Source organism: Micropterus dolomieu, linkage group LG03 (assembly GCF_021292245.1).
Source record: "Micropterus dolomieu isolate WLL.071019.BEF.003 ecotype Adirondacks linkage group LG03, ASM2129224v1, whole genome shotgun sequence".
NCBI classification, from domain to species: Eukaryota; Metazoa; Chordata; class Actinopteri; order Centrarchiformes; family Centrarchidae; genus Micropterus; species Micropterus dolomieu.
The window spans coordinates 2,638,797-2,649,392 of record NC_060152.1 but is presented as its reverse complement, the minus strand read 5'-3'; the positions used below and the strand labels follow the sequence as shown (position 1 = coordinate 2,649,392).

At 38.9% G+C, this 10,596-nt stretch overlaps 2 protein-coding genes across 2 annotated transcripts in view; one reads left to right on the top strand and one right to left on the bottom strand.

Moving 5' to 3' along the window:
- LOC123968550 (sorcin-like) overlaps window positions 1-4,414 on the bottom strand; it is a 19,798-nt gene extending 15,384 nt beyond the window's left edge. The window contains exons 1-4 of the mRNA XM_046045384.1: window positions 4,083-4,414; window positions 2,452-2,493; window positions 2,229-2,298; window positions 1,485-1,528 (exon numbers count right to left, since the gene is read on the bottom strand). Coding sequence (XP_045901340.1) covers window positions 1,485-1,528; window positions 2,229-2,298; window positions 2,452-2,493; window positions 4,083-4,130 — 204 coding nt within the window. The 5' untranslated portion in view covers window positions 4,131-4,414. The remainder of the gene's footprint in view (window positions 1-1,484; window positions 1,529-2,228; window positions 2,299-2,451; window positions 2,494-4,082) is intronic.
- LOC123968549 lies at window positions 4,062-10,549 on the top strand. The gene is made up of 6 exons (XM_046045383.1): window positions 4,062-4,530; window positions 5,549-5,655; window positions 6,742-7,105; window positions 8,749-9,048; window positions 10,214-10,283; window positions 10,418-10,549. Exons 3-6 carry the CDS (start codon window positions 6,823-6,825, stop codon window positions 10,488-10,490), a joined length of 726 nt encoding a protein of 241 aa, XP_045901339.1. The 5' UTR covers window positions 4,062-4,530; window positions 5,549-5,655; window positions 6,742-6,822; the 3' UTR covers window positions 10,491-10,549.
- The last annotated feature ends 47 nt before the right edge of the window (window positions 10,550-10,596 follow it).

The window sequence follows — 10,596 nt, the reverse complement described above, 5'->3', positions numbered from 1 at the left end:
CAAGACACAAAAGGTCATTGCTAAAGAGGCTGGCTGTTCACAGAGCTCTGTGTCCAAGCACATTAATAGAGAGGCGAAGGGAAGGAAAAGAGTGGTAGAAAAAAGTGTACAAGCAATAGGGATAACCGCACCCTGGAGAGGATTGTGAAACAAAACCCATTCAAAAATGTGGGGGAGATTCACAAAGAGTGGACTGCAGCAGGAGTCAGTGCTTCAAGAACCACCACGCACAGACGTATGCAAGACACGGGTTTCAGCTGTCGCATTCCTTGTGTCAAGCCACTCCTGAACAAGACACAGCGTCAGAAGCGTCTCGCCTGGGCTAAAGACAAGAAGGACTGGACTGCTGCTGAGTGGTCCAAAGTTATGTTCTCTGATGAAAGTAAATTTTGCATTTCCTTTGGAAATCAAGGTCCCAGAGTCTGGAGGAAGAGAGGAGAGGCACAGAATCCACGTTGTTTGAAGTCCAGTGTAAAGTTTCCACAGTCAGTGATGTTTTGGGTGCCATGTCATCTGCTGGTGTTGGTCCACTGTGTTTTCTGAGGTCCAAGGTCAACGCAGCCATCTACCAGGAAGTTTTAGAGCACTTCATGCTTCCTGCTGCTGACCAACTTTATGGAGATGCAGATTTCATTTTCCAACAAGACTTGGCACCTGCACACAGTGCCAAAGCTACCAGTACCTGGTTTAAGGACCATGGTATCCCTGTTCTTCATTGGCCAGCAAACTCGCCTGACCTTAACCCTATAGAAAATCTATGGTGTATTATGAAGATGAAGATGCGATATGCCAGACCCAACAATGCAGAAGAGCTGAAGGCCACTATCAGAGCAACCTGGGCTCTCATAACACCTGATCAGTGCCACAGACTGATGGACTCCATGCCACGCCGCATTGCTGCAGTAATTCAGGCAAAAGGAGCCCCAACTAAGTATGGAGTGCTGTACATGCTCATACTTTTCATGTTCATACTTTTCAGTTGGCCAACATTTCTAAAAATCCTTTTTTTGTATTGGTCTTAAGTAATATTCTAATTTTCAGAGATACGGAATTTGGGATTTTCATTAGTTGTCAGTTTTAATCATTACAATTAAATGAACTAAACATTTGAAATATATCAGTCTGTGTGTAATGAATTAATATAATATCCAAGTTTCACTTTTTGAATGGAATTACTGAAATAAATCAACTTTTTGATGATATTCTAATTATATGACCAGCACCTGTATATTTTGTTTTTATATACCTCTATATATTTGCACTCTTTCCTACTTTGTTGTGTAACTGCTGCACCACCATTTCCCCCCGGATCCATAAATCCCTGTCTAATCTTATCTTACCTACCTTTGCTCTTGCTGGGGTTTTTGATGACTCTCGTTAATGTGAAGCTGACATTTTAGAGCTGAAAATGTTCTGTAGTTAACACCTCCCATCTTCTATGTCAATTTACTAAACCTCCCTGATGGGTGATGGGTGAAGGATACATCCAGCATGTTGATCATCAGTCTGCAGGTGTCCAGGCTGAAGGCTGTAAAAGAATAACAGACAGTAAGCACACAGGCTGAGACCAAGACACTCATATGGTCAAATCTAAAAACACAATTTACAAATCAAACATTTAGTGTTACATTATTGCTAATAAACAGACCCCATGTGTGATGGCCTGGTGGTCTTATCGGTACTTTGAGCCAGTGTATATAGTAATTTTACGGCTGAGTGATTTCAACAATAATAGAAACTACCTAGTCCCCAGGTTTAATAGTAATTGCTAGGTTGTAAGCCTTGAGATCATTTGGTAAAACAGCTGTGGAACAGAGACCCTTCACTTTTTTCAATTAGGTGCCATTTAGACAGTCTGCAGGTTTCTGTTCAGAATACAAACTCAAATAGGATTACAATTTCTTTAGCTCGGATGACCAATGTTGAGTCTCAACACCTGACTACATGGTTTTATATTTTATCCAGATATCTGTTTATTTATTACTGATTAATACGATGGCATTAAATCAGATATTTGCAAAAAAAAGGTTTCAAGAAACAAAAGATGTTTTAAGTGAACTGTTAACTGAGCATTCACATAGAAGGCTGAAAAAGGCTTCATGCATCATGTGATGCTTTCACTGCATGGTGGGCCACTGTATACAATAACATTAGGTAAAAATGTGTCCCAGACTTTGCATTTGTGCTTTGCATTGTGGGTATTTAATAAAATAGCCTGGTGTTCTTACGTTTGTATGAGCCAGAGATGCCGGAGTGTGTGAGGCAGCTCTGCAGCTCGTCTGCTGAGATCTGTCCATCCTGTCAGTGTTTAGGAAAGCAGAACAGTTACAATCAGCAAAATGCAGAAAAACCACAGAACCATCAGTACCCTCAAAGTGACTGCTGTTCACACGTTTGAGGCGTGCGGTGTAGAGGTTAAGAGTTGCTTTAAGCTTTGTGCCGGTGTGTTACCTGTCCAGCTACAGCTGCAAAATATCCGTAGAGAGGATCCTGCTGCAGAGAGGAAGAGAGAAACAAGTCTGAATGATTGATTTGGTTTCTTCGGTCCATCAACTTGCTTCAGTTCCAAAGATGAAACAACTCAATGTGGAGAACAGACCCCTTTCTTGCCAATCAGAATGTCACATCAAATCAGTTGCTATCTCATTTTAGCTATCGGCGCAGTTGAACAACTTAATTTGAAGAAGTTGGATTTATCAAAATATATAACACACGACATGAAATCAGACATGACTTCAGGCTCTGTGGAAAGCTTTGAAGCAGGCTTTCAGAGGTCAAACATCTGAGGGTCTTGAAAGAAAGACAACCAGCAAGGGCATGTAAGGTCTTGAACACTCACACTGTCGTAGCGAAAGGACAAATACCATACAGACCAAAACAGCAAACCTTCCTGCACGCTGTCCAATCAAAGTCTAATGACTGAAACATTTAAATAAAGTGAGTTTAAATGAAGAGACCACATTCCCTTTCATAATCATGTTTTTATATCGTTCCTGTTAACTAAGCGGGAGACACTACAGAGTGGCGAGAATGTGTGTTGGCGTGACATAGCTCAGTCTGTAGTTTGTGCAGCATCTGAGTCATTTACTTTATCTAAAACCCCTATTCACTCATATATAATCAATGTCTGCATGCTTCACATTGTCCACCAGCGCTGACTCAGCCCCCCCACCCCACCCTAAACTGATTGTAATTCTACCATAAAACACACACACAAACACACACTGCGTAAACGGCATGGATTGCCTCTATTCTAAAAATTGCACAAGACATCTGGTTACAAGAGCTAGAAAGTTTAAAAGGGATTGCTCCAGAGAAGTGTTGAAAGTCAGCAAACAAAACAAATCAAGTCAAATTTACTATAAAGATTCCATGAAAACCAAATGCTGTAAACCTACAAAGACAACAACATCTACAGTGTTTAGGGTACTTGTACTTTACTTGAATGTGTCTATTCTTAGCTAATTTATAAATGTCACTGCAGTTCAAAGGGAACTGCATTATCTGACAGCTTTAGTAACTTTACTGGTTACTATTTCACAATTAAAACTTTGATCAATTTGTAAATATGACACATTGCTACAGATTAAACTACCCAAAAGTTTATGATTTAGTTTAAATTAGCACCAGCTCAACCAATTATAACATTAAAATGCTACTTACACATTAATGCATGAAGAGTATATTGTATTTCTGTCAAAACAGCCACCTAAATATTACACAGTGGACCTTTAGTGGACTTTTGTAATACATTTGTTATTAATGGCTGTTATGTGTCATGTGTTTTTTTTCTCTCCTAAAAATTACCATTATTTTGAAAAACCACACATCAAAAGAAATGATCAGTAATATCGTTAAAAATCATTATTTAATATTAAAATGTGTGTGACAGCAACTGAAGAACACTTGAATGACTTGTTCCAATATTCTCTGAAGATTAAAGTAGAAACCTTTAAAGCGAAAATACTCGACTCGACCAACTTCTTCATTGTTTGGGCCGGATGCCCATCCCGGGGCGGTGCACATACTTCAGCTTTTACCGGTCAGGCCTGTTATTTCATCACATTTTAACAGGTTCTTACCGCCGCTGGAGCTCCACCGGGGGCCGCGCCATATCCAGGATAGGCCATTTTTCAAGCTGTTCTTTATAAACCAGTAAAACGGAGGAATCTAGTTGAATTCTGCACCGCGGCTCTCTCTCCCTACAGAGGGCGGGTCTGCAGATGTAGCCTACGCCCGAGAGACGAGCAAAGTTCGGGTTATAAAGTGCTGTAAGTCAGCCTGAAGCACGGAGGCGGCTGTTAACCTAAATGTCCAGAGCAGAGAAGGGGAGGAAATGGGAGGAAACAGGTAGAAAAACGTGAATCCTGTGGGATCGTGGTTAAATATCCTGTTTCCTCAGTGCGACCCAAACCTCTACATTCTGATTGGCAGCGAGTAACCACATGACCTGTAAACGACCAATTGCATCAAAGTGCTGGCTACAAGCCAAACACCTTGCGCAGCGATGAAAAACAATTAAACTCACAGGTATGGACTGACTATTATTACCGTACAGATGTATCTATTAGTTGGCACACAAGTAGTACACATACAAAACCAAATTAAAATCATTGCATATTTTGAACAATCTACGTATTCATCTTACATGCTAAATGTCATAGACATGCATTACAGTGCAAAATAACAAAACCTACACCCAGTTTCGTGGATTTTAATGTGAATTTAAAGAGTATATTAAAACTGTAAAACATTGAAAAATGTAACAAACTATTAAAACTAATTTTTGTTAGTTTTATAGTCCACCTTTATGTATAACTTTGTGTTGAACACATGTCTGTACTGTTTGTATATTTGTTTAATTAAAAAAAACTATGTAATAAAAACTGATTAGGCTCACAAACACACTTAGTTGCCATGTTTATTAGGAACACCTATCTAAAACTAATGCTGTCTTATACAAAAGCCCTGCAACAAATCTAAGCACGCTCTATCTAGACCTACTGTGTTCATACATATACTGTACATCACCACCAACTTCGCTTATATCCATTCAATATTTATTCCTTTGCACAATTTGTATTTGTTTACAATTTACAGAACACTTGACTTCTATATAGACATGATTGCTTGCTTTTAATATAGGGCCTATATGCAGGCTACAAGCCTACACTTGTATGTATATAGGCTACAATATTTCTATGTTTAGTTTTAGTCAAATTCCTTATATGTTTACACATACTGTCATGTTTTTTTTGTTGTTTTATTGGCAAGATTTTGTCTTGTGTTCTTTTCCTGCCTCTGTGTTTTCTTCCTTTTGTCATTTGTTTCATTTGTCATGTTTCCTGTTTTACTTTGTAGTGTGTCTCCCACCAGTGTTTTTGTGCTGCTGTTACTTGTGTTTCTACGATTGTTTGCGCCTGTCTCATCCCCCTGATTGTGATTACCTGTGCCTCATTATCCTCACTTATCCCATGTGTATCTACAGAGCTGTCTGTCTATGTTTCGTTGCTTGTGCATTAATTCATGTTTCATGGCTATTTGCCAGTGTTCACTATCTGTCAGGACTGTCCTCCAGACGTATACCAGTGTTTCGTGTCCCCGGAGTTCCACCCTCATTTCACCTTCTTGTTTGGATTTATGGACTCGTCACTGGTTTGTTAATAGCTACTTTGACATAGCTTTTGCAGTGCCTGACTCACGTCATCAGTAGTTTCACCACTTGTGGTAAATAAACCTCACTAAGTCTACCTGTTCCGCCTGCGTTTGGGCCCAAAAACTATTCAGTTTGTGAGCTGAACGTGATGAAACTGTTTAGAGAGGTAAATCTTCAGAAGCATAGACCCACAAAATGAAAATGTTCCTTTTATTTTACTTTTCCACCAACTACCATAATGTTACAGATTTTTTTATGAGTTTTTCCTGCCTTAAAGACATCTGTCAGAATCAGAATCAGAAGGAGCTTTATTGCCAAGTAGTGCTTTACACATATGAGGAATTTGCTTTGGTGATAAGGTGCTACACGCAGACAGACATACAGCTGACATAAATAGATGTAGAAATATATAAATATGTAACAAACAAATGCAAGTTATAGAAGAATAACAGAAGAATAGAGAAAAATAATACAACTGACAATATAAAAAATTATAATAATAATAAAAATAACAGTGGAACAACAATGATTTACAATTACAACAAATTAACAACAAATATGTTGATCTGTCAGATCAACTAGCAGAGTCTATACAGCTTCATAAGTGTAACAGTTGTTCAAGTGTGTGCAAAACGTTTAGCACAGTTTTCAAATAGGTATTGTGCTGTAGTCTTAAAACTGCTAATATCATGCAGCGTAAAAACGTCACTTTCAGTGTGAATGCTGGTGTGAAAATAAAGTGCTCTCTTGAATCACCCGGACTTTCCACATATTACTTTACTAGGTTTCACGTTTTAAACATGAACATAGAAACCCACACGTATTTTGCTAATGAAACACATCCTTCACCTAAGATAGAAATAAAATAAGTTTGACAAAAATAAAAGCAAACATGTTTTCCACTAGCTTTATGTCTCTTAAGTTGATTTTGTTTTCTACTGTAGCTCAATAAATGGATGTAAACAGCGGTCTAAGAAGTGACCACACCTCATTCATAAATATAAAACACAACACAACAAATATAAAATGAACAGGGGTAATGTAAATCAAACTCTAGTAAATGTTTTCATACATGTAAAACACAGGCATGATCCTTGGATCCATGGAAGGCATTACATCAGCAGCTGAGACAAGCTGCCCAATCAGCTTGTTCTCTAAAGTGACACATGCAGTCACTCCTGCTGCGTCCAACTCTGGTCCAGAGAAAACCATCTGTGGTTTCAGAGGCAGAGCTGAAAGGAAGAGGAGTGGAGGGCACGGAAGATCGAGCTCGGGCTGCGATGTACAGACTTAATCCTGACTGTTGGGTTTGGTCGCCCAGACCTCCTCTGCGTCTCCTTCCTCCGCATACAGGGAGTGTTGCTTCAGACATGCTGAGCCACCAGGAGGAGGAGGAGGAGAAGGAGGAAGAGGCAGGAGAGCATCCTGCTGTTTGCTGCTACACCACAGGTAGGTTTAAGATAATATTTTATTGATTTACTTTTGGAAATTAAGTTGTTGCAGCTGTAAAAGCTGTAGAAATGTTGAAAAATAGGCATTATTATACAACAGAAAAACAAAGTACAGTATAAAAATATTTTTTTTAGAACACAACAATAACAATTAGTCAGATATATCTGACTTATTGTCCACTCACTATTGGCATATGCTGCTTGTTCTAATTAGAAGGTGAGATAAAATAGAACTATTCATTCTGAAAGAATAATTTGTGCCCAAGATGCACACTATACACAGTAAAATAACCACAGTATACACAAGGTGTAACTATATTACAGTATAAATGGAAAACGAAAAAAAGAAAATTGTACATATTGAATATTCACTCTGCAAATGAGATCCTATAGATGATACATTTTACCAAACGTCGTACTCTTCACTGTATGAAAACTATAGGCTGTTGCTCACAAGAAGAGAGCTACACACTCTAGTTTGTTACATATTTTTGTTTATAAATGTCTCCTACTGCAGCTGCCTCAGTATAACACATCACAACTACTGTTCCACTCTTCGTACTCAATTTGGGAAGGCAGTCTTTCAGTACTTATCACCTTATAAACAGAATTAAATACTAAGAAAATCTCACCCTAATTGGATAAATTGAAACTTTAAAATTGAGGCTACCTGACTGAATAAAGGTGAAATAAAAATGAGCGTGTTGATCCTGTCGGTGTCAGCTGATGTCACCCTTCTGCCCCAACATATCACAGCACACATCAAAACACTTTGGCTTCAAATCCATCCCTGCCTGCATGTTTTTGTTTGCTCCTGAAAAATCTCCCACTCCACGCTGTGTGTGTGTGTGTGTGTGTGTGTGTGTGTGTGTGTGTGTGTGTGTGTGTGTGTGTGTGATGACTGGTGACTACAGTCCTGCTCCAAACCCAGCAGGTCTCATCAGCAGGTGTTGGGGAAACAGACGGATCAGACATATGATTCAGCCATGACGTGCAGCTCTAAGCCAAGCCCCTGAATTAACCAACCCTGTATGTTTGGATTGCTGATGAAAATTAGTTTTTATTATGTTTTTTTATTCTGAAAAAAACTAACACCACCTGGCAATTATAAATCTTTATTTCTTTTGCTATTTTTTATGGATGTTTTATTTTGGATGGTTTATGGAGAAAAAAATCAACAACTCTGAGCTAAATACCATATATGGAGATGGGAGGAACAAGTCAATCAAAGATTTTAAACAAAAAACACAATTGTATTAATACTTTTTACAGCCAAAACTAATCAAATCAAAGCACTGTTTTACCTCCTTTGTGAAAACTAAGAATTTTGTCTTTTTACCTGTACATTTGCATGAATATGGATTTTAGCCAATAAAATGACATAATGAATAATACAACATGCAAAACATGAGGTTTTACATGGCCCCTGTGTGAATGTGTGAATGAGAGGTAAGCTGTAAAATGCTCTGAATAAAACGGCCAGAGTCCGTTTATATGTTTACGATAATGTTTAATTGTCATTCAAACAGCTGTTGGTAAAAATACAAAAGTTATTCCCACACAGCACAGTTTCACAAAAGGGCAGAATAATGTGCAATTCAAATCAATATTACTCTCTACTCTTCTCACCTGTATCTGCAGGTTGTGATGACATCATCCGCCGGGCTGCTGATGCTCAGTGGTCCACCTCTGAAACTCCCATCCACTCAGGGGTTCCCAGCAGCTCTGGACTTGCTGGGCGAGGTCCTGGTGCTCCTTCCTCACAGCAGCCAAAAACAGAGATCGATGCTGATGATGGAGATGTTTCGCGGCATTTCATTGGCGGTTGTTGCTGGGAGGGTCCCGGGATGGAGCCCCGGGGATGTGTATGTGCTTATGGGCAGAGGGAACCAGAAGGTTTGGGTTCCTGTTGGCCTGGATCTCCATACGTTTACTACGGAGGTGAGGGCTCACCTCATGTTTCCTAAACATTGCACTTTGTGATGGTTTTAACAACATGCTTCCTTTCGATTTTAAAAAAAACGGGCATTAAAATGTTCCATCAAGACAGTTAAAGCTAAATGAGCTCCTGCACATCCACACAGTACAGGACATACAGAACAGTGTGAGAAATCTAGAAACCTCAGAAAGAACACCCCCACGTCTTGATCATCTTTTCTTTTTGCTCATGACATGCTTTTTAGATAAGATGTCATTTAATCATAGCAATTTAGTGAGAATAAATTACTACACTAAAAGATAAGTTGGAATTTTATGAAACAAAATGATATGTATACAGACACACATTGAGTTTACATGAGCACATCTAGCCCTTTTTCAACGCAGCCAGGAACATAATAAAATGGAACATTTCTGTTTTCTGCGTTCTGTTTCTAATTCCGCTGCTCTGTGACTACTTTGTGGAGTTCCTGGAACTAAATTCGAACACTGCTCGGGATGTTATTCTAAATATAAGTTTCCAGGTACTTTTCTGGAGTCAGTGATTAGAAACCAAAAGGTGAACCACAAGTTGTCTCAGTGTCATAGGATTACAATGCTCGGTGTGGACCAACCTGAAAACTTTCATGTGGTTAGACATGCTGGACTTTTAGTGTGACCTTGTGTTGCAGTGAACTGTGGGAAGCACTTCATGCATGAAGAAAGTGTATCATGCCTTTGCTGCATTAGAGGAAAACAACAAGGGAGGATATCTTTATCTATCCTTGCTTTGATTAGAAACCGGTTTCACTTTGTTTAGCAGCTGTCTGTCATCAGGGTACGTTAAGGATTCCTCTTGACGCATTTTGAGGCAAGACATTTTCATATAAATTAAAATGCACATATCACATTAAAATATGCTGTACACAACATGGTGAACAGGTTTGACTGTTTTATAGGAAAAGGTGGTTAAAGGTTAAAGTTCCAAATATTCCAAAACCAATAAATATAAAATCTAACCTTTGTAGGATCTTTTTAGTGTGGCACAACTCTCTGCAATTTCTTCCCACACGAAGACTAACTAATTTGTAATAACTTGGGTCTAGTGTGCCATTATTATGGAAAACCAACAACATGGAGGTTATGGGGAAAATGCCTATAACAGCATCCCTGTGTTTGCTTTATGCAGTGAGGAGGAACCTGGTGGTTGGAGTGCAGGTGGTGGAGGAGGTCGCTGTTGAAGACACTCTAGAAGTAATGTAAGTACTGTATGAATGACAATCCTTCCGTTAATGGAATTGTTTCCATGGTATATCTAACTTCTATTAATCCTACATTCTGTAATATTTTATGTCTGGTTGAGAAACATAGTTGCTGTCTTTTTTGTTCTCAGAACAGAGGACATATATACAGATGATCTGATGGATCCTGAAGTGCTGCAAGACGCCCAGCTGTACCCCACATGAGCCCCGAGTAACTTTCAGCGTGTCCTGTTTGGACTGTATACACTGTAAACAAAGATATTATTCACATATTTGCTAAATTTGATTGTATTTGATATATGTATCACTA

Bases quoted from the DNA above. Each gene is read 5' to 3' on its own strand.
- LOC123968549 (XM_046045383.1), top strand. From the start codon at position 6,823: ATGCAGTCACTCCTGCTGCGTCCAACTCTGGTCCAGAGAAAACCATCT. The intron at 9,049-10,213 runs GTGAGGGCTCAC...TGCTTTATGCAG, and splicing joins TCCATACGTTTACTACGGAG to TGAGGAGGAACCTGGTGGTT. The intron at 10,284-10,417 runs GTAAGTACTGTA...TTTTGTTCTCAG, and splicing joins GAAGACACTCTAGAAGTAAT to AACAGAGGACATATATACAG.